This window comes from Canis lupus, chromosome 9, assembly GCF_003254725.2.
Source record: "Canis lupus dingo isolate Sandy chromosome 9, ASM325472v2, whole genome shotgun sequence".
Classification (NCBI taxonomy): Eukaryota; Metazoa; Chordata; class Mammalia; order Carnivora; family Canidae; genus Canis; species Canis lupus.
The window spans coordinates 20,037,400-20,060,771 of NC_064251.1; the positions used below are offsets into that span (position 1 = coordinate 20,037,400).

At 37.4% G+C, this 23,372-nt stretch overlaps 1 protein-coding gene across 7 annotated transcripts in view; it reads left to right on the plus strand.

The window, feature by feature from the left end:
• Positions 1-23,372, plus strand: part of GPATCH8 (G-patch domain containing 8) — a 117,088-nt gene that overhangs the window by 15,281 nt on the left and 78,435 nt on the right. For 2 of the 7 annotated variants that reach the window (XM_049114000.1, XM_049113999.1), the window contains exons 1-3: positions 15,914-15,994; positions 16,993-17,027; positions 21,855-21,872. Coding sequence is in view for 2 of the 7 variants with exons in the window: in XM_035721284.2 (XP_035577177.1) it covers positions 6,987-7,019; positions 15,920-15,994 (108 nt within the window). In the remaining 5 variants the exon portion in view is untranslated. Of the gene's footprint in view, positions 1-6,911; positions 7,020-15,913; positions 15,995-16,992; positions 17,028-21,854; positions 21,873-23,372 lie in introns of those variants that run through there. The other 5 variants (XM_035721287.2, XM_035721285.2, XM_035721284.2 and 2 more) reach the window with 4 other exon arrangements.

Below are 23,372 nucleotides of genomic sequence, written 5' to 3' on the forward strand. Positions count from 1 at the left end.
ATAAATAAAAATTAAAGAAAAAAAAACTATATTTCAACTCTGAAAGCAGATAGTTTGTAGACAGGAAGAGTTAATTTAGGCAATGGAATAAGTGTTTCAAGCAGTCATTAAAACTAAATTTTAGGAATACTCTAACATAGGATCTGTGAATTTTCACTAGGATGACCATATGTTATACTTTATGCCTAGCATTTCCTAGCATGTTTACTGTTAGTACTGCCTTTAACTCTCAAAGTACCCTGGTTTGTATGATACATTATGTGATCCTCCTGGATCTAATGGGATTTGAGAGATCTAAATGAAATTTTGGGGCAGCCCTGGTGGCGCAGTGATTTAGCGCTGCCTGCAGCCCAAGGCCTGATCCTGGAGACCCGGCATTGAGTCCCACGTCCGGCTTCCTGCGTGGTGCCTGCTTCTCCCTCTGCCTGTGTCTCTGCCTCTCTCTGTGTCTCAATAAATAAATAAAAATCTTAAAAAAAATAAATGAAATTTCGAAAGCAGAGTGAAGCAGAAAAAAATACTTAAGATCTCTCTTGAAGCCTTCAGATAACCAAATGCCATATTGACTATTTTTAGAAAGAATGAATTTTTTTTTAAAGATTTTTATTCATGAGAGAGGCACTTTGATTTTTTTTTTTTCTCAGTACTAATGTGTGGAGATTAAACCATAATGAAAAGGCTTTTGTTTTTTATTTTTACTTGCTTAGAGTGCTCAGGAGAGAGAATGGGAGCAGGAGAGGAAGGGGAAAGGGAGAGAGAATCTCAAACACATGGGTCTTGATCTCTTAACACCAGAGATCATGACCTGAGCTGAACTCAGAAGTTGGATACTTAACCAGTTGAGCCACCCAGGTGTTCCAAGGGAGAGAGAGAATCCCAAGCAGGCTCCATGCCTAGCTCAAAGCTGGATGCAGGGCTTGATCCCACAACTCTGAGATCATGACCTGAGCTGAAATCAAGAGTTGGACTCTTTTTTTTTTTTTTTTTTTTTTTAAGAGTTGGACTCTTAACTGAATAAGCCACCCAGATGCCCCAGTACTGGTACAATAATGTTAATTTAACCATAGACCTTATTTGAATTTTACATTTATCTACTAATGTTTTTTTTCTTTTTTTTTTTTTTCTTTTTTTATTTTTATTTATTTATTTTATTTATGATAGTCACAGAGAGAGAGAGAGAGGCAGAGACACAGGCAGAGGGAGAAGCAGGCTCCATGCACCGGGAGCCCGACGTGGGATTCGATCCCGGGTCTCCAGGATCGCGCCCTGGGCCAAAGGCAGGCGCCAAACCGCTGCGCTACCCAGGGATCCCCTAATGTTTTTTTTCTATTCCAGTGTCCCACCCAGGATTCTAAATTGATTGCATGTAGTTATTTTTCTTTATCTCCTCTAATCTGTAATATTTCCTTAGTCTTTCCATATCTTTTGTGATAACTAGGTTTTGACTAACTCTGTTTTCCTTTTTCTTAAATTAAGGAATGATTTTTTAAAAAATTTTTAAGTTTTTTTTTTTTTTTTAATTCATTCATGAGAGACACGGAGAGGCAGAGACATAGGCAGAGGGAGAAGCAGTCTCCATGCAGAAAGCCCGATGTGGGACTTGATTCCGGAACTCTGGGATCACGCCCTGAGTCAAAGGCAGACACTCAACCACTGAGCCACCTAGGCATCCGTCCCCCTCCCTTCTTTTTTTAAGATTTGATTTGATTTGATTTGATTTGATTATTATTTTATTTTATTTTATTTTTAAGATTTTATTTGTTTATTCTTGAGAGACACAGAGAGAGAGACAGAGACACAGGCAAAGGGAGAATCAGGCTCCATGCAGGAAGCCCGATGTGGGACTCGATCTGGAACTCTGGGATCACGCCCTGAGCAAAAGGCACAGGCTCAACCACTGAACCACCCAGGCGTCCCTAACCCTGTTTTCCATATGGCTGTTGTTTCAGAGTTATGGTCAAGGTTATTATTATTATTTTTTAATCTTTAAGTTTCATATAGAATAAAACTATGGTGGAAACATTGGACTAAGAATCAAGCCCCACATTGCTAAGTTACATGCCTGAAACTGATGTAACACTGTTTCAACTATACTCAAATAAAATTATATTTATTGGGCAGCCTGGGTGGCTCAGTGGTTTAGTGCCACCTTCAGCCCAGGGGGTGATCCTGGAGACCTGGGATCGAGTCCCACTTCAGGCTCCCTGCATGGAGCCTATTTCTCCTCTGCCTGTGTCTCTACTTCTCTCTCTCTCTCTCTCTTTGCGTGTGTCTCTCATGAATAAATAAAATCTTTTAAAAAATTACATTTATTGGGATCCCTGGGTGGCGCAGCGGTTTGGCGCCTGCCTTTGGCCCAGGGCGCGATCCTGGAGACCTGGGATCGAGTCCCACGTCGGGCTCCCGGTGCATGGAGCCTGCTTCTCCCTCTGCCTGTGTCTCTGCGCCTCTCTCTCTCTGTGACTATCATAAATAAATAAAAATTTAAAAAAAATTTTAAAAATTACATTTATTCCTACCATACGCCCCATTCCTTCCACCTCCCCTACGACCACCCAAAGAATCAGAAGCCTTTGTGAATTTGGGACAATCTGTGTGTCAGTTTTCTTATTTGTGAAATAGAGATGATTAAGGGGCACATGGATGGCTCAGTTAAGTGTTTGACTCTTGATTTCAGCTCAGGTCATGATCTCAGGGTTGGGGGATTGAGCCCTGCCTGGGGCTCTGTGCTGGGCTTAGAGACTGGTTAAGATTCATTCATATTCCACCCCCCCACCCCCGCCCTTAGGCACCTGGATGGCGCAGTCACTTAAGTGGCTGACTGTTTTTTTTTTTTTTTTTTAAGATTTGATTTATTTATTCATGATGAGAGATACACAGAGAGAGGTGGAGAAGCAGGCTCCCTGCAAGGAGCCCGATGTAGGACTTGATACCAGGACCCCAGGATCACGACCTGAGCCAAATGCAGACGTTAAACTACTGAGCTACTCAGGTGCCGCTGAAAACTTTGTTTTAAATAAACCTTTTATTTTAGAACAGTTTTAGATTTATAGAAAGATTACTAAGATAGTAAGAGCTCCCATAGATATGCACCAAATTTCTCTCATTAACATCTTATATTAGTGTGTGCACATATGTTACCATACTAATGGACCAACACTGATACAGTATCAATTCAAGTCCATACCTGTATCCTTAGTACTCCCCTCATGACCTTTTCTGTTCCAGGGTCCTACACAAGATACCACATTACATTTAGTTGTCATGTCTCTTTAGACTCTTCTTGGCTGTGAGAGTTTGTTAAAAAAAAATAAATAAATAAATAAAAATAAAACTTTTTAAGGGCAGAAATTTAGTTAATGTTGTTATTGACATTAATTTTAGGTCTAATTTCAAAAATTTTTCAATTTGTGTTAAGTACCCATATGTGTTGCTGGGCTTTTTTTTAAGATTTTTTTTTCTTTTAATTATATATTCGAGAGAGAGAGAGAGAGCGAGAGAGAGTCAGAGACACAGGTAGAGGGAGAAGCAGGCTCCATGCCAGGAACCCAACATGGGACCGAATCCTGGGACTCCAGGACCACGCCCTGGCCCAAAGGCAGGTGCTAAACTGCTGAGCCACCCATGGATCCCCGCTTTTTGTTTTTAAGAGCGGGGGATGGGGGGGTGAGAAGGGGCAGAGGGAGAGGAAGAGAGGGAACCTTAAGTAGGCTTACAACCCTGAAATCATGACCTGAGCAGAAATCAAAAGTTGGATGTCCCACTGAGCCACCCAGATCCCTCAGTTCCTATATATGTTCTATAGCACAGAGGGACCCTCTAATTTTTATTGTATATTCATTTAATCTTTTACAAATTTTTTTAAGTAATCTCTGTACCGCATGTGGGTGGGACTTGAGTTCATGACCCCGAGATCAAGAGTCATGCTCTTCTGACTGAGCCAGCCAGGCACACCCATATTTGTTTATTCTTTTAAAGCAAACACTTTGACTTACACATTTGTGTTTATGACATTGTTAGGTACACTTAACAATTTACTGATATATAAGCCTTCATTAGGAGCATGGATCTGTAATTGAACATTGTTGCTCTAGGAAAAAGATTTGCTTTTAAGTGATCTGGTTCAGGGAAAACCAGGAACTGCTTGCTGCTTTTTTTTTTTTTGTTTTAAGATTTCATTTATTCATCAGAGAGAGATTGAGAGAGAGAGAGAGAGGCAGAGACAGGCTCCATGCAGGAGCCTGACATGGGACTCCATCCCGAAATGGGACTCGATTTTGGGTCTCCAGGATCACACCCTGGGCTGAAGGCGGCGCTAAACCGCTGAGCCATCAGGGCTGCCCGCTGCTTCTGGTTAAAGAAAGAAGCTAAGTTTCATATTTCTTTGAGCACCTTTTTCGGGAGGGAGGGGAGATTTTTTTTTTTTTTAATTTGTCAAATTTTAATTTGACACAAGCAGGGGGAGTGACAGGCAGAGGGAGAGGGAGAAGCAGGCTCCCACAGAGCAGGGAGCCTAATGCGGGGATCGATCCCAGGACCCTGGAATCCTGACCTGAGCTGAAGTCAGCCGCTTAACTGACTGAGCTACCCAGGTGCCCCTTCTTTGAGTACCTTAATGGCCAACAAATATAGTCTTTTTTTTTTTTTTTAAATATAGTCTTTCTTAACTTCTCTTTCTTTAAGGAAGGTGGTATGTCTGTCCCTCCCAATAAATGTCCATTGTGTTTGATCTCCAACAGTTTCCCCTTTTGTTTTCTGTATATTTGCTTTCTTCCCTTTAAATCCTAATAAAGTTATTTTATTTTTAAAAAGACATACCCATTTTAGAGAGAGTGAGCATGAGTTGGTGGGAGGGGCAGAGGGAGACAGTCTGCAGACACCCCAATGAGTATGGAGCCCATTGTGGGACTTGATCTCACCAACCTTGAGCTGAAACCATGAGTCAGATGCTCAACCGACTGAGCCACCCAGGTTCCCCATCCTACTAAACAGTTTTAAAAACCTGTCTTACTATATCACTCTACTGAGCTGTACATCATACAAAGCCAGCCTTGTACCCCTTTACTCCCTCAATGGGAGTCCCCACACTTCTTTCCTGAACCTGGCTAAGATCCAGTTTACTTCCACTTTGAAGTCATATCTGACTCTGTTCCTCCAGGTCTTTGTTTATATCTATTATGGTACTTACCAAACTTACAATTCACTTTTTTCCTGTCTCCTTCTCCATATTCCTTAAGTCCAGGCACCTTTTCCTTCATCTGTATGCCCTGTGCTAGAACAGTTCTTAGTGGATGGCATATAATTAATGAATATTATGTGTTGGGCTAGAATTGTGTGTCCTTTTATGTAATAAAAGTGAAGAGGCTGGTTCATACAACTTTTTCTTTAAAGTTAACTAGTGCAAAGATGTAATACTTCCACATTTTTTCTCTTGCCTCCTAACTATTCAGTCTTCTTAAGGTGAATTGCACTGTTCAGATTATGTCCATTAAGGAAGGGTGTTGGTTTTTTTAAAAAAGATTTTATTTATTTATTGAGAAAGCATGGGGGGAGGAGCAGGGGAAGAAGAACAAGGACAGACTGCCTGCTGAGTGTGGAGTCACACTCGGTGCTTGATCCCAGGACCCTGAGATCATGACCTGAGCCAAAACCAAGAGTCACTGACTGAACCACCCAGGCGTCTCCAAGGAAGGGTGTTTTTTTGTAAAATACTTTTCTCCAGACATTTTGTTAGACTGAATTGGTAGTTAGAATTTAAATCTTATACTTAGTTTAGGTATGTTACTTGATCAAGTAGCCTCTTGTTACAGGTCAGAAAACTGTGTTAACATTAACATTGTCTTGGGCGCCTAGGTGGCTTAGTCAATTGAGTTCTGCTCAGGTTGTGATCCCAGGGTGGCTCCCTGCTGAGCATTCCCCCTGCCACTCTGTCTCCCTCTGCCATTCCCCTTGCTTGTGCTTTCTCACTCTGTCTCTCAAATAAGTAAATTTAAAAATCTTTAAAAAATTAAAAACTAACATTGTGTCTAATTTTTAAAACACTGTGCCCCAACTTTATTAAAATACATTATTAAAAACAGTACAGATGTAATATTAAAAGTGAATAGTGGCGCAGCGGTTTGGCCCCGCCTGCAGCCGGGGGTGTGATCCTGGAGACCCAGGATCGAGTCCCACATCGGGCTCCCTGCATGGAGCCTGCTTCTCCCTCTGCCTGTCTCTCTCTCCTTCTCTCTCTCTGTGTCTCTATGAATAAATAAATAAAATCTTTAAAAAAAATAAAAGTGAATATTTTTAAAATGCAGCCTAATGGTAGAAAGTGAAAGAAAGCCCTACTTCATTTTATTTCTTTTTTCTTTTAAGATTTTATTTATTCATGAGAGACAGAGGGAGAGGCAGAGGGAGAAGCAGGCTCCCTGCAGGGAGCCTGATGTGGGACTGGATCCCAGAACCCTCGGAACCCTCGGATCTCGGCCTGAGCCAAAAGGCCCTGAGCCAAAGGCAGACCCTCAAGCTCAACCGCTGAGCCACCCAGGTGTCCCTAGACTTTGTTTTTTTTAGAACAATTTTAGATTTGCAGCAAAGTGGAGCTGAAAGTACAGAGAGTTCCATATATCCATTTCCCCCTTCACACACATAGCCTCCCCATCATCAATATCTCATACCAGAGTGGTATGTCTGTTACTGTTGGTGTAGTTCTGTAGGTTTTGACAAATGTAGTATAATGACATGTATCCACCATTATAGTATCATACAGAATAGTTTCACTGCTCTAAAAATCTCTTGCACTCTACCTACTCATCCATTCTTATTCCCCAAAGTCCCTGGCAACCTGTTTTGTTTTGTTTTACTGTTTAAAATCTTTAAAAAAAAAAAGTTTAAATTTTAATAAAGCCCAACTTAACTTCTTTCAGGACTCATGCTTATGGTGTTGAATCTAAAAAGTCATCATTAAACCAAGAGCATTTGTTTGCTTTTACTTGGTTTAAATGTCATGGAATAAGACTACATTTGTTTTGACGGTAGGTGAAAATGTTTTATATTTCACCACCAAGGATTATTGCCAATGTGGCTAACGTTTTTCTTTTGTAGGAATTGATGACCTATGTGTTTTTGTGTTAACAAATTTTAAATGACTTAACCATTTTCTAGAGGCTAACTTTAATTAAGTTTAAATTTGCAAATTTATGAAATTTTATATTTATTTTTAAGATTTTATTTATTCATTCATGGGAGACAGGCAGAGACATAGCCAGAGGGAGAAGCAAACTCCATGCAGGGAGCCTGATAATGGGATTTGATCCCGGGACTCCGAGACCAATCCCTGAGCTGAAGGCAGATGCTCAGCCACTGAACCACCCAGGCATTCCGATTTATGAAATTTTAGATCAAGAAATGACAAAAAAGAGTGTCCAGTTAAAGATCTTCATTTTGGGCAGCCCTGGTGGTGCAGCGGTTTAGCGCCGCCAGCAGCCTGGGGTATGATCCTGGAGACCCGGGATCGAGTCCCACGTCAGGCTTCCTGCATGGAGCCTGCTTCTCCCTCTGCCTGGGTCTCTGCCTCTCTCTCTGTGTGTCTCTCATGAATAAATAAATTAAATTAAATTAAAAAAAATAAAGATCTTCATTTTGTAAATGAGTACACAGTAGATGCAAAATATAACTTGATTTGTTTGAAGACATACAGTAAATAAGGAATAAATACAGGACTTAGAATTGGTGATAACCAGTTTGATTAAATTTCTAAGATTAAAGCTGTAATAATTTTTCTTTTATGGAAAGTACATTTTTGTTGGTGGGTGCTTCTTTTTGTGACTTGGTATTATACTCCTAATATTTAAAAGGATAAGTTCTAAAACAGCAAAAAATATGAGCAGTTTTTATATTTTTCTGATGTTGCAACTAATTCATTGGCTTATTATGGCAAATCAAGCAGATGCTCATGTTAAATAATCTCAGTTCACTAATATAGTTATGGCTAGTTGTGGAATATTTCTTTTCAGACTGTTTAAAATCAACTTCTATCACTAATTTTTTTTTTTTTTAAGATTTTATTTATTTATTCATGAGGCACACAGAGGCAGAGACACAGGCAGAGGGAGAAGCAGGCTCCTTGCAGGGAGCCCAGTGTGGGGCTTGATCCCCGGATCTGGGATCACGTCTTGAGCTGAAGGTAGATGATCAACCGCTGAGCCATCCAGGTATCCCTAGAAAAACTTTTTTAAAGATTTTTAATTTATTCATGAGAGATAGAGTGGTAGAGACACAGGCAGAGGGAGAAACAGGCTCCATGCAGGGAGCCCAATTGGGGACCAGATCCTAGAACCCTAGGATCATGCCCTGGGCCGAAGGCAGGCGCTAAACTGCTGAGCCACCCAGGCGTTCCCCTAAAATATATTTTTAAAATATTTTATTTATATATTTGAAAGAGATTGAGAGCATGAGCGGGGGTGGGGGTGTGCAGAGTTAGAGGGAGAAGCAAGCACACTCCCTGCTGAGCAGGGAGCCCAACCCACGCTAGAGTCTAAGGCAAACACTTAACTGAGTGAGCCACCCAGGTGCCCCTAAAATTGTATTAAAATTGTATATACATGAAAATACAATTGTAAAATTGTATATACATTTATTAAAGTTTAATAAATTAAACTTTAGGTGTTTGTTAGGTGTGTTTCTTGAGGTATATTTATCTGCTCCTGTCACATTTTCAGAATACCACTCACTTTTTGTCCACATAAATTTACACAGTTGTAATTAGTGAACTACCTTTTTTCTTTTTCTTTTTTTAAGATTTTGTTGATTTATTTATGAGAGACACAGAGAGAGGCAGAGGCACAGGCAGGCTCCATGCAGGGAGCCAGAGGTGGGACTTGATCCCCAGTCTCCAGGATCACGCCCTGGGCTGAAAGGGGCACTAAATTGCTGAGCCACCCAGACTGCCCAAGGAACTACCTTTTTGATTTTTTTACCCCTTCTGTATAACTTAACCTGTTTATGTATAGTTCTAAAACTTAAAAAAAAAAACAAAACCTTTATTGTAACTCCCTAATCGTTGCATTAATAAAATAGTATTGAACTCTTCCCCCTATTCGATGTTTCTTTCTTTCTTTTTTTTTTTTAAATTTTTATTTATTTATGATAGTCACAGAGAGAGGCGCAGAGACACAGGCAGAGGGAGAAGCAGGCTCCATGCACCGAGAGCCCGACGTGGGATTCGATCCCGGGTCTCCAGGATCGCGCCCTGGGCCAAAGGCAGGCGCCAAACCACTGCGCCACCCAGGGATCCCTCGATGTTTCTTTCTTTGTTTCTCTTTTCTTTTCTTTTCTTTTCTTTTCTTTTCTTCTCTTCTCTTCTCTTCTCTTCTCTTCTCTTCTCTCTTTTTTCTTCTATTTCTTTGAGAGAGAGCACCACCACACCCCTTGCTGGGGGGGGGAGGGGTAGAGGGAGAGGAAGAGAGAGTCTTAAGCAAACTACGCAGGGCCTGATTCCACAATCCTGAGATTGCTAGTGGAAACCAGGAGTTGGATGATTAACCGACTCTGCCACCAAGGCAACCCTCTAATTTTTTTTTAAATATATTAGAGAAGTGAATATAATCTGCATTAAAATTTGTAATAGCTATGGAAAATGTGCTGTCTTCCAGTGTTCCTCCTCCTAACTCTATCTCCTGGGGAAAAAAAAATCACAAAGGTAGCATACCAGAAAGCACAGACTTTAAGACTGGGGCTTAGAATTTGGGCTTCTTTACTTGTTATTTAAGTAACTGAGCAAATTTCTTACACCCTCTGAATTATACATATGAAAAAGGAAATAATGCTACATATCATGCTGGGTTATTATTTTTATTCTAAAAAGAAAATATTTATTTTTATTTTTTTTAATAATAAATTTATTTTTTATTGGTGTTCAATTTGCCATCATACAGAATAGCACCCAGTTCATGCCGGGTTATTGAGAGGATTCTTGCTATCGTTCCTGTGAAGTCCACAGTTCCTAAGACTTATTAATAGGTACTCAAAAGATAGCTGGAACAAATAAATGTACTGCTTTAGCAAGACCACAGGAGTAAACTGTTAAAATTGTGTTCCCCTCTGAGCTTTCTTTCCTTAACACAAATTTAGAGTATTGTTAGTCAAAAATACCAGAAAGGTATTTTTATTTATTATTTTTTAAAGATTTTATTTATTTATTTATTTTTTTTTTTTTTTTTAAATCTATTCAGAGACAGAGAGAGAGAGAGAGAGAGAGAGAGAGGCAGAGACACAGGCAGAGGGAGAAGCAGGCTCCATGCAGGGAGCCCGATGTGGGACTTGATCCCGGGTCTCCAGGATCACACCCCAGGTTGCAGGCGGCGCTAAACCGCTGCACCACTGGGACTGCCCAAGATATTATTTATTTATTAATGAGAGACACACAGAGATAAAGGCAGAGACATAGGCAGAGGGATAAGCAGGTTCCACGCAGGGAGCCCCATGCGGGATTCGATCCCAGGACCCCAGGATCACGTCCTGGGCCAAAGGCTGGTGCTCAGCCACTGAGCCACCCAGGCATCCTGTATTTTTATTTTTTAATGTATAAATTTGTTGGTTTCATTGAAGAGATCATTTGCTTCTAACTTCTAAGTTTGAGTTCAGATAGTTTGGTGTCTTTCACTATTAATTTTTTCTATCTAAACTGATTCAATTTTTTAATTGAAATTTATTAAAGTTGGGATTATGGGGCACCTGAGTGGCTCAGTTGGTGAACCAAAGCATCCGCCTTTGGTTCAGGTCATGATCTCAGACTCTCAGTGGAGTGTCTGCTTCTCCCTCTGCCACTGCTCCCCACTCCCAGCTTGTGTGCTCTCTCTCTCTCTGTCTCTCAAATAATTAAAAAAAAAAAGTTGGGATTACATTGTGCATGATTGGTAGATGCCTTTTTTTTTTAATAGTCAAACTCAGCAGCAAAAGAGCAACTCTGGTGTCAATTATTGAGAAGACTGGCAAAAAAGAACTTGTGACCTTTATGTGCGAAGTATATGCTTTTTAAAAAAATTTCAAATACCCAAACAAATCATGATTTCATTTTGTTTTTATAAACATTTAAAATGAAAATTATGTATTTTTGAATCAATATCACTTGAAAATAAATTTTAAAATAATTTTATCAGAAATTTTTAATGGAGTTGATTAAGCATTCAAAGATAAACAGAATGGTTGTGATTTCTATTAGAGTATTTGAGTCTTAGGGTATTAAGTATAAAATTCAAAAGGAAGAAACATACAATTAAAAACAGGACCTCCCTCTCAGTCTCTTCTTGTCTCTTAGGCACTCAGTTCTCTCAGAGTTAGTCTCTAGTATCAGCTGCTTATGTATTCTAGAGCTGTCTATGCATGTTTAATAAACAACATGGTAACACTGTTTTTTTTAAGATTTATTCATTTTAGAGATAGTGTGAGCTGGAGGAGGAGCAGAGGGAGAGGGACAAGTTGAGCATGGAGCGTACATGCAGAGATAGTGTGAGCAGGGGGAGGAGCAGAAGGAGAGGGACAGTTGAGTGTGGAGCGTACACGCGGGGCTCTATCCCATGAGCCTGAGATCCTGACCTGAGCTGAAACTAAGAGTCAGTTGCTTAACCGACTGAGCTACCTAGGCACCCCAGTGTGTGTTTAATTTTTTTTTTAACGTGTGTTTAATTTTATAAGAAACTGCCAAACTTTCCAAAGTGGCTGTACCATTTTACATTCCCACCAACAATCTGTGAGGGTTACCATACAATTTCAGCAGCACTTAATATTGTTAGTTTTTTTTTCTTTTAAGCCATTTTAATAGATGTGTAGTGGTATCACCTTGTGGCTTTAGTTTGTATTTCTCTAATGATTAATGAATGATGTTGAGTGTGGTTTTTTTTTTTTTGATGTTGAGTGTTTATTTGCCATCTGTATATCATCTTTGTTGAAGTATGTTTAAATCTTTTGCCCACTTTGAAAATTGGGTTTTCTTATTACTGTGTTTTGAAAGTTCTTTGTGTGTTTTGGATATACAGGTCCTATATCAGGTATGAGAATTGTAATTACTTTCCCCCAGTCCATTTTTTTTTTTTTTTTTCAGTTTTTTTCTTTTACATATTGTGCTTTGGCAGTGTAGCATAAGAAGCCTTTGTCTAGGGCAACTCGAGTGGCTCAGTGGTTTAGCGCCACCTTCAGCCCAGGGCGTGATCCTGGAGACTGGGGATCGAGTCCCACGTCGGGCTCCCTGCGTGGAGCCTGCTTCTCCCTCTGCCTGTGTCTCTGCCTCTCTCCCAGACTCTGTGTCTCTCATGAATAAATAAATAAAATCTTTTTTAAAAAAAAAAAAAAGGGAACCTTTGTCTAGGGAACCTCGGGTGGCTCAGTGGTTTAATGTCGCCTTCAGTCCGGGGTGTGATCCTGGAGGCCTAGAATAGAGTCCCGTGTCGGACTTCCTGCATGAAGCCTGCTTCTCTTCCTCTGCCTCTATCTCTGTGTCTCTTGTGAATAAATAAATCTTTTTTTTTTTTAAGATTTTATTTACTCATGAAAGACACAGAGGAGAAAGAGGCAGAGACACAGGCAGAGGGAGAAGCAGGCTCCATGCAGGGAGCCTGATGTGGGACTCGATCCCGGGACTCCAGGATCATGCTGTGGGCCAAAGGCAGGCACTAAACCACTTAGCCACCCAGGGATTCCCAATAAATAAAATCTTGAAAAGAAAAGAAAAGAAACCTTTGTCTAGCCCAAGGTCACAGAGATTTTCTCCTATATATTTTCTTCTAGAAACATTTTTTTAAAAATTTATTTATTTATGATAGTCACACAGGGAGAGAGAGAGGCAGAGACACAGGCAGAGGGAGAAGCAGGCTCCATGCACCGGGAGCCCGACGTGGAATTTGATCCCAGGTCTCCAGGATCACGCCCTGGGCCAAAGGCAGGCACCAAACTACTGCGCCACCCAGGGATCCCTTCTAGAAACTTTCTGGTTTGAGGTTTTACATTTAGGTTTGTGATATATTTTGGTTTCGTTTCGTTTTGTTTTTTTTTATCTGTGGTATGGGTCGAGGCTTTTTTTTTTTTTTTTTTTTTTTTTTTGCATATGGATGCTGAGTTTCCAGCACCATTTATTGAAAATACTATTATTTCTCAATGGAAATCTTTGTACTTTTGTTGAAGATCATTTAATAATAATAAGTGGATGGGTCTTTTTCTGGACTCGAACTGTATTATTAATCCTGTTTTGTATTGTGTCTGATAGATCCAGAATGATTTGAAAGCTTAGCCAGCTGTTTTTAGAAATTTGTTAAGCACCTCATTTGGAATCTATTGTTTGTAACCTACAGAAGGTTTTTCTAAAATGAGTTTAAGTCTGGGGCACCTGACTCATTTGGTAGAGCACACACAACTCTTGATCTCAGGCTTGTGCATTTGAGCCCCATGTTAGGTATAGAAATTAATTTAAAAATAAAATCTTTTTTTTTTTAAGATTTTATTTATTTATTCATAGAGACAGAGAGAGAGAGAGGCAGAGCACAGGCAGAGGGAGAAGCAGGCTCCATGCAGGGAGCCTGACTTGGGACTGGATCCAGGGTCCCCAGGATCAAATCCCGGGCTGCAGGCGACGCTAAACCACTGCGCCACCAGGGCTGCCCTAAAAATAAAATCTTTAAAATGACTTCAAATCTACAGATAAAAGGATTTTGCTAATGGTTCATTATCTATTTGGAAAAATTTGAGTGCTTTCTCATGCAGTAAGGATGAACTAGAATGGCTTTTCCTAAATGTCCATGTTCTTTTTTGTAGAATTATTTGGTAGTTCTCTCATAATATCTCCATGTGTTCATGTTTTTATTATATCATCTTTGATAGTGATAAAGATAGTGATAAATTTGGGGGCAGCTCTCTTTTGATTTAAAACATGTCCTAAGTTACTCTAAAGATTTACTTTCAAAATAGTATCCAGGAGGAGGGGGGCGGAGGGAGGAGGAGAGGAGGGGGAAAAATAGTATCCAGTAATTGTTGGTTTAAAGAATTAAGTGGAACAATGGTGGTGTTCTATAATGTGAGGTTTTTGAGTTAATCTAAGTATTTGGATGTTTATTTGGGAATTTTCAAGTGCTTTGCAGTTAACACCTTGTAAGTAATTGTTTCTAAACTTTTAAATGTTGCTTTAGAAGTTAAAGTAAGAGGCAAAGTTAATTTTAAAGAGCTTGTTGGACAAAATATTGGAGATTAAGACAGACTTTCAGGATTTACAGCTATTTTTTTTCCTTTTTTAGTATTTGTTGATGATTGCTTTTCCTCATTTTTGGAATGCCTGCTCTGCAATTTTAGGATTTGCTGTTTTTCTTTGGAAAACCCATTCCTGTTACTCCTTTTTTTGAATAGACCCTACTGCGCAATTTTATTTTTATTTTTACTGTGGTAAAATACAATATAAAAGTTACCATTTTAACTATTTTAAAGTATAAAATTCTGTGGCATTAAGTACATTAACAATGTTGTATGACCATTACCACCATCAATGTCTAATTCCAGAATTTTATAGTGCTACAGTTTTATTTTATTTTATTTTATTTTTTTAAGATTTTATTTATTCATTCATGAGAGACACAGAGAGAGGCAGAGACACAGGTAGAGGGAGAAGCAGGCTCCATACAGGGAACCTGACTGGGTCTCCAGGATCACACTCTGGGCTGAAGGCGGCCCTAAACTGCTGAGCCACCTGGGCTGCCCAATACTACACAGTTTTAGCACTTAATTGTTCTTTAATGTTTAGCCACTGTATTAAGTTTTAGGGTTTTAAGAGAGAAACAAGATTTAGTTTTGTTCCTAAGGACTTTACAGTCTCATGAGGGAAATAAGTAACCTAGTATTTAATGATACAGTGTGGCAAATTATGTTCTAGGTCTCTATATTTGAATTTTAATTATTCAATTAAGATTTTACCTTGAAAAAGTAAAAGTAAAAAAAAAAAGTAAAAAAAAAAATAAAGAAAGAAAGAAAAAGAAAGAAAGAAAGAAAGAAAGAAAGAAAGAAAGAAAGAAAGAAAAAGAAAAAATAAAGTAACCTTTTGTTAGGTTAACATTCAAGTTGTCATACTCACTCCACACACTGAATTAATGTAGATTAGGTTGAAGTCTTTAGTCTTTTGATTTAGGTCAATTCAAGACTCACAAACCATCACGACCTCTTCTTTTGTAACAAAAAGGGAACCAGAAAAGTGATATTCTGATTTAAAGCCAAATTATGAGCTCTTTCTTTCTATTGGAGAAGGGAGATCAGAGAAAACCATGATTAGAGAGAATATCCGAGTTGTCCCCACCTATCCTCAGTTGAACTGTTTTGACTTATTCTCATTGCAGTGACTGCTTGCTTGATTATGGTCAAATATGGCATTATCCAGACATGTTTATCTCTCTTGGCAGATCATTTGAGGAATAGCTGTATTTGGAATTATGTGTTAAGAGATTGTGTTTTTGGATTCCTTGAAACTTGGGAGTAGTTAGCACTTAAAGTTGAATGTTTTAGCAGTTTTAGTTAAAAACAGTGTTATCACATTGAACAGTATTACAGGTTTAATTTTCATTCTATTATTTCTTTAGTACAAGATTGTTCATGAAAAGTTGAACATGGCTTTTGTTTTGAAGATCTGCAGTTTTCATAATATAGTCAGTCTGAGAAGAAGTTGATAATCCTAAATGCTTGATAGTATTTTAGTTAGCAATTTCAATGTTAGACACAGGAAGAATTCATATTACTAAGCCTAGACTCCTAATAAATTATTTTTATAGATTTAGAAAAGTCTGATTTTGTAGCACAGTTTGGATTGTCTACTGAAAATGAAGTTAAAAATAACCCTTAGCTTGATTAGATTATTAGTAATTTTGGCATATATTACTTTTGAAAAATAACTGTAGTCTTGTTTTTTCAGGGTAATCACTTTGATCAGTATGAAGAAGGACATTTGGAAATTGAACAAGCATCACTTGACAAGCCTATAGAATCGGTAAGATGATCAGTGCTTAATTTTGGGTCATAGTTAGTTAGGTAGTGTTCGTGTGACACTTGATGTGAATGAATTTAAACTTATTAATAATTTATAGTATAGTTTAGAGCTGTTTTCTTGCATGCCCTACAGTAATCAAATAGAATTTGGGATGTAATCGAATATTTAATATTTTGGGAACTCAGTCTGAAAAATCTAGAAACAATTTAGAATTTGATAGAAAAATATCATTTTGGCCCATACTAATATTCTGTTAAAGATAGCAAGTTAAAGTTTAGTGTTTTTGTAAATTGAATAAAGGAGTAAAATGTATTTTGATCCTTTAAAAGTTTCACTTTCCTGGGCAACACAATCACATGTGAAATGTTCTATCAGGAATAGTTAAGGACTAATATATTTACCAGACATTTGTGAAACATGACAAATTTGGTAGCTTAAGCAGATGTCTGGTTTTTGTGAAAAGCTGATTCTTTGTCTCTTCACATGGCTTAGTTTGGATAATGATATAAAACAATACGACAAGATTTATTTTCCTGATTGTTAATTTTTTAAAAAAATCTTAACTTTTGAACATTATTTTCATTTTGAAAAGCCCTTTTTTTGTAAATTACGCAGTTCACTGTTAAAATGTCTAAACTAGTCGGTATCGTCAGTATTTTAACATTTGTGCTTAAGTGTACATATTTTAATAAGGGTTTCAGTGAATTAGTAAACTTGAGTGAATATGATCGAAGAGGACATCTTAATCTTTTTAGCAGTCAAGACATTTCCCCTCTCCTTTTAAGAAACACTAGCTTCTCTTCTTTCCTCAGGAAAATAAGGCAGTTTAGAGAGCACAGATATTTTAACTTAGCTTTTATTCAAAACTGTAACATAGTAAAGGATCAACATATATTTATGTTCCTAATTAGGTTGGTGTTGTGTGTGTGTTTGTGTGTGTGTTTAGATGTTTACGGAAATTTACACAACTTGGGGTGTTCGACATTTTTCTTCCACAGCAGTTGGCCCATATTAGCTAAGCAGCCATGATCTGGTTTGTATTGCACGGTCTGCCTTTTTTTAATTTCTTCTCTAGGGTTTCTTTCTCCCCACCTCCCCTTCTTATTTCTGTTCTTCTGGTCCAGTGAACACTGCATATAGTACTTTCTGTCTTAATGTGCTGGCATGATGCTAGACTTAGGCATGGCAGTAATTGATGACGCATGTGATAATGCTGCAGAGGGAGAATTCACATCTGATATTGTGCTGAAAGCCCAGTATTGTTTTGATTTGAGGATAAAATGCCAAGCCCGCATTGCTAAGTTAAAAATCACTGAAGTTTGTGCCTTGTTCTGTATTATCTTGGGAATTATCACAAGGCAGAATTTTACAATGAAATCTGTAAGCTAGCTGGATTAGTATTTTGTATTTGAAAAATAGTTTAACTTTTCTGTTTTATTTAAATGTTTCTTTGGGTTATAGTTTAAGAACAGATAGCTGTCAAAAGCAAGACCTAACTACCATATCTACAAGGTACATGATTAATAGTCTTACATATGCTAATTAGACTAAATTTGCAGTTTATTACTCAATAAAGATTTTTTTTAACTCTAATATTTAACGTTTTAAAAGCATTTTAGGGCTACGTGTAGTTTAAAGTTTTTGGAAAGTTCCTTCCGTTGGTGTGTGAGACTAATGCTGTTTTTCCTCTCACACTGTCCAGGATTTTTTCTAGCACATGTCATAGGAAGAATGCTATCAGAAGACAATCTGACTGAATAGTCATTGTTGAGTAATCTCAAAGAGTAGGAGTGGAATTGATAAGTGCTCTATTTATTAAATAGTATTATCTTCTGCACTTAGAATAATGAATGGTATAGTCCTTAGACTGAATGTTTAATTATTTTTATACATAAGTGTATGTTCAGAGATGTATATTAATAAACTATACTTGTAATGAAAGTTTATTCCTGAAACACATAAGTAAATATTATTAATTATGGTAGTTTAGGTAGTAGGAGGAGCTTCAGAGCCTACATTGTGTTAGATGGAAGTGGGGAACACACAACACAGGAGGGATTTTATTTCTATTACCAAATCACTTATGGACAAATTGAAAGTTTATAAAGGATTTTAAAGAAACTTGTGCTAAAACAATTGGCATGAAAGTTGGTATTGAGGTATCAATTCCCCTTTCCCTTCCACCTCCCCCCAAAAAGGAAGTGCCCTATCACCTAAGGAATGCCCACCAAATAAGCGTGTCTTAGTTATATGGCTGACTATATTGAACTCTCTTGTTCTTAGGGGGAAATGGCATTACTTCTCACACATAGAAAGTCTCTGCTGAATTAAAATCTTTCTCTGCAGCAATATCTATTGAGAGGTGCTGACTGTTTTGCTACAGCATGCAACTCAAAAGTGGCTGGAAATAATGCAGCTTTGGGAGTCTACAGATCATTGCAGGAGCTAAAGGTCTAGTCTTTTTTTTTTTTTTTTTTAAAACAAAGGTAATCTGCAGCAGCTGGTAACCGTGGAAGTCTCTGCACAGGTTTGTGCCAAGAAATATGCCTGTGTGAAAGGTTATTGTGAGTATAGGATTAAGGTCTTTTTCTTTGGTAATAGGGTAAATTTGTTGCAAACCAACAAGATGAGGAATGAAATACAAAGACTCAATAATGCATTATGCTTTTAGTAAACTTTGAAGCCTAGATTTGCTAGTGAGATGATACAGGTATTTCCATTTCAATCAGGAAATGTTGAAAACACCTCAAAATCCAGCATTTGTAAAGTATTTCATAATCTTTGTTAAAAAGTTTTATTTCCCCTGCTTTATTTCAACCAACCAAATATCTTTCAATAAAATTTTTGATCAGGAATAAAACTTTGTTTTAAGAAAATTATGAATTGCCAGACAACTTGATTATCTGAATTACAGAGAAGATGGAAAGTATTATTTTACCCTTATTACAAAGAAACTTTTTAGAGCTTGAATTTTAAGTTATTGCTTAATGATGTTTTAAAGTCCCAGCCATTATAATTATATCCTCTACATTCTTAATAAGGATAAAATACTTAGAAAACAAAACTTAATTTAAAGCCGTAGCTCAGTCTGGAATTCCACCATGGTTCCAAGAACTGTGGCTGGTGTGATTTAGGATATATGGTTTTTATGGCCTTTGTCATAGAATAGGAGAAATGAGATGGGGGCAGAAGGCAAAATACCTGCACTATAGTAAAATATGTTGTCACCGTTGCAGTTGGAAGTAAAACTACCACCAGCCGTTAGTTGGTCTTTGTTTTACCTGATTAAAATCCCGTGTTTATAGTTGTTAGGTTGACTGAACAGTTTTTAAAAAAATAATGTAAGTTTCCAAACTCCAGTTGCTGATGTTTACTTTGCTCATGTAGGGATTTAGAAGTATATGTATAATTGAGTTTTGTCCTGTTGCATATCTGTTTAGATCTGTGGACTCCACTAGTTCCAAACTGTAACTATAAGACTGCTGATTTGACATTTAGCAGTGACCATATGTGGACTGCACTATAAATAATGTGCTTCTTGGAGCTGAATGGTGTAGCATTACTATATGGCTTTTCTCTCTAGTCTTCATTGTGTCATCTGTAGTGAGCTATAGATTTTTTGTTTCGGGAATTTTTACAACTTGTTGTTTGCATGGGTTCACCTAGTAGCCTTTGGTTTTTGCTTATAGAATCTTTTAATACACAATCAGCAAAGCTTACAATCCACTCAAGAGACTTACTATTTTTGTCACTGTTGAAAAAGGGCAAATGGTGTAAATTTAATGTGGCTGTCAACTAAAAGAAAATTGAGTGAGGAGTTAATATTTATCCAGTCACGGACATAATTGTAGTATAGTTTTCTCTTGAGACATGATATTCTGTTTCCTGCTATAAAAACTGGAAATCAGCCTCTTACAATAAAGTAAATTTTTATCTGTATTTTGGCAGGCTCCCATTATTCAGATTGGTGGTACTATTGCCAAAATGGTTATTGTTACTATGATGGAATATAGCTTTATGGAGAAGAGAAAATTTCTTGGGAAAATTTTCTACTCCATAGTTAATAATAGAAATATTGAGGAATGGCTGAAACAATAATGAGGTGTTTTTGTTTTTTTCTGGTATTGTGTTTCAGCATGTCAATAGTTTATAATACTTATATTTCTTGCTTTCAGAGATCTTCCCATTTAAAAATTATATTCTCCTTTCTTACACATACAGTAGAAGGGAACAAAGGGTAAAAATATAGCAATTTATTTATATGTTTGTTTAGAAATAGAAGAGAAAAAAGGCCAACTGAGGTGATAGGGGTAAAAAAGTTTGGATTTTCAGCTCAGTTTCTTAGTTTGACCAGAAAGAAGAACTTCATGTCTAGCCAAAGAAAATGCCACAGTGCCACCATTTTGGTCTTGGGCACAGAGAGGAACAAATAGCTTGTGAGAACTCTGTGAATCAAGTGGAAAACCAGTTTTTTGGCTGTGTCCCTTGGGCAAAGGTCAGTTGCTTTATCAATTAATTTAAATTTAGTATTTGCCTTAGGATGCCTGGTTGGCTCAGTTGGTAGAATATGCAACTCTTGATCTTGGGGTCATGAGTTTAGTCCATATTTGGGATGGAGTTTACTTAAATATGTAGGTAGATGAGATAGAATTTCTTGACAGTTCTTCCATGTACAATTTATAAGCAGCCTGTCATTGTCATGCCCATTTGTTATAAACCAGACAGTGTTAAATTTTTCTTCTATTATTTTTAGTTCTATGAGATTATAATTAAATCTCAAATTATATATTTTATTTTAAAATAAAAAACTGAAATTTTTTTTTTTTAGTTACTACTATAGTGACTGAAACAGTAAATTGTTACTATTTCAGAAATTTAATGCTCATTGCCCTTGTTATGTCTGGATTACTTATTTGGGCTTTAAATTACTTCAGTTTATTCCTATAAGTAACATCCATGGGAATAATTAGCAAAATCACAACTCCAAAGAGAGGAGATTATTATTTTCACAGGCTTACGAGGGAGTCCCTTGTTCTTTCACAGTGAGCATTCAATGAACATTTTGATTATTTCAGAGCTAAGCAAGTCTGCTTTGTTTATTTTGTTTTAAGGTATTTTGGTGTGCCTTGCTTGTGTTATCCATCATCCCCTAAGCCTATTGGATTTTTGACAAGTATTTATAAAACTTTTTTTTTTTTTTGATAGGAAAAGGGACCAAACTGAATACTAGCCCTTTCTGCAGAGTCACAGAGCTGCCTTTTTTTCCTCCAAAAGTAGGTAGTCTGGAATGATAGGAAAGGTCCAGATTTTCTGTATTAGCCATTCACTTAATCTAGGATGTGGTAAGGGGAAGAGCTTCTGGGAGAGATATGTCCATTGTTTCTGTTGCCTTTTTTGTAATCATAAGGACATAGAGTGGCATGTTAATAATTTTAATATAGATCCTGACATTTCATTCCTTATTCATACTTAGGAAAATAAACTTAATGAATGATTTTCACCTGAAGTTTGAAAAATGCCACTACCATTTTGTATCAGTAGCTTTTTTTTTTTTTTTGAGGTGACAGCCATCTTGAGTGGTTTTGTAAAAGTGGTGCTAATGTGTATAATCCTAAAGTTTTCTTTTTTCTTCCTCTTCCTTTAACATTTGCTTTTCCTTTCACTGTTGTCAGTCACAACACGCTGCTCTTGAATCTCTCAGCTGGTCTTGACTCGTGGATTTACTTATGCTTTCACTCTTCTTTAATAAATACATTAATTGCAAGCAGTGAATTGAAAACAAGACAAAAAAAAAAAAAAACGACCATTAGTGATTGGACAGTTTCTTACTTTGTGTTACATTTAACTGTTCTTTTGACAGCCCAGTTTTTAAAGCCAGGTTCGTATGGAAATGCTTTCACTCCACTTGCACTGCTTTTGGAAATAGCATACTGCTTCATCTGTCTGTTTATTTTAGTGCATTCATAATATAACACAGTCAGCATAATGTCTCATCTCCATTTAGCCAAAGATTGAGTTTTCTTAAAAAAGGGAGCAACAGTTTTTGTCAGTGTGGTTTAATACCCTAAACCTCTGTGTCAAATATAGTTAAAACATCAGATTATTATTAAAGATTAAATAATAATTTAGTCAACTACATAATCTTAAAGGCATTCTGCTATCCTTGTCCTTTGCATAGTTTCACTTGTAGAAGTTATACAAAATAAGGATTTTATGTACAGGTAAGTTTATATCTTCATAGTAGTATAAGAAAGACCTTCTTCTTTCTTCTTTCTTCTTCCTTTCTTCTTTCTTCTTCAGATTTTATTTATTCATTAGAGACACAGAGGCAGAGACATAGACAGAGGGAGAAGCAGGCTCCTCAAAGGAAGCCCAATGCAGGGCTCAATCCCTGGACCCAGGATCATGCCCTGAGCCAAAGGCAGATGCTCAATCACTGAGCCACCCAGGCATCCCAAGATTTTTAATTTATTTATTCATGAGAGACACCGGCAGAGGGAGAAGCAGGCTCCTCGCAGGGGGCCCAATGCAGGACTCAATCCCAGGACCCAGGATCACACCCTGAGCCAAAGGCAGACACTCAACCTCTGAGTCACCCAGGCATACTGTAACTTCTATTTTATTTTTTTATTTTTTTTTAAATATTTTATTTATTTATTCATAAGAGACACAGAGAGAGAGGTAGAGACACAGGCAGAGGGAGAAGCAGGCTCCCTGCAGGGAGCCCGACGTGGGACCCGATCCCAGGACTCCAGGATCACGCCCTGGGCAGAAGGCAGGTGCTAAACCGCTGAGCCACCCCGGTGTCCCTATAACTTCTATTTTAGAAACAAATTTTCTTTTTTTTTTTTTTCTTTTTGGAAACAAATTTTCCATTATCATTTGCCTTATTTTTTGTTTTTAAAGAAGTATCCTGATCTTTTCCCCACTGCTTGATCTGTTGCAGGTTTTTTTTTGTTTTTTTTTTTTGTTTTGTTTTGTTTTTTTTGCAGTTTTTGACTTTGCAGTTTGCATGTCATAAACTTGTGGAAGGAAATTGTCCTTCACTGTCCCTCCCCCACCCCCACTTAAACAGAACATTGGGAGGCTTAATCTTCCTCTTCTAACTTACTATCAGCAAAGATAACCGTAAAATAATTTTTTCTTTCATCTGCAATTCTAAAGAGCATTTTATCATTGAATATGGAACTAGAAGATAAAAAGCAGTTTAATAGGAGCTGCTTGATTTTTTTAAATCAGTGATTTATGGCTTTAGCTTTCTAAGATTGGTTCAGGAAATAGATTATTTTCAAATGGTGATACCGGGTTAGTACTATAAATTACATTTTAATGCATATAGAACAATTTGTTTATTATTTTTAAATGTTTCCCTTTAGAT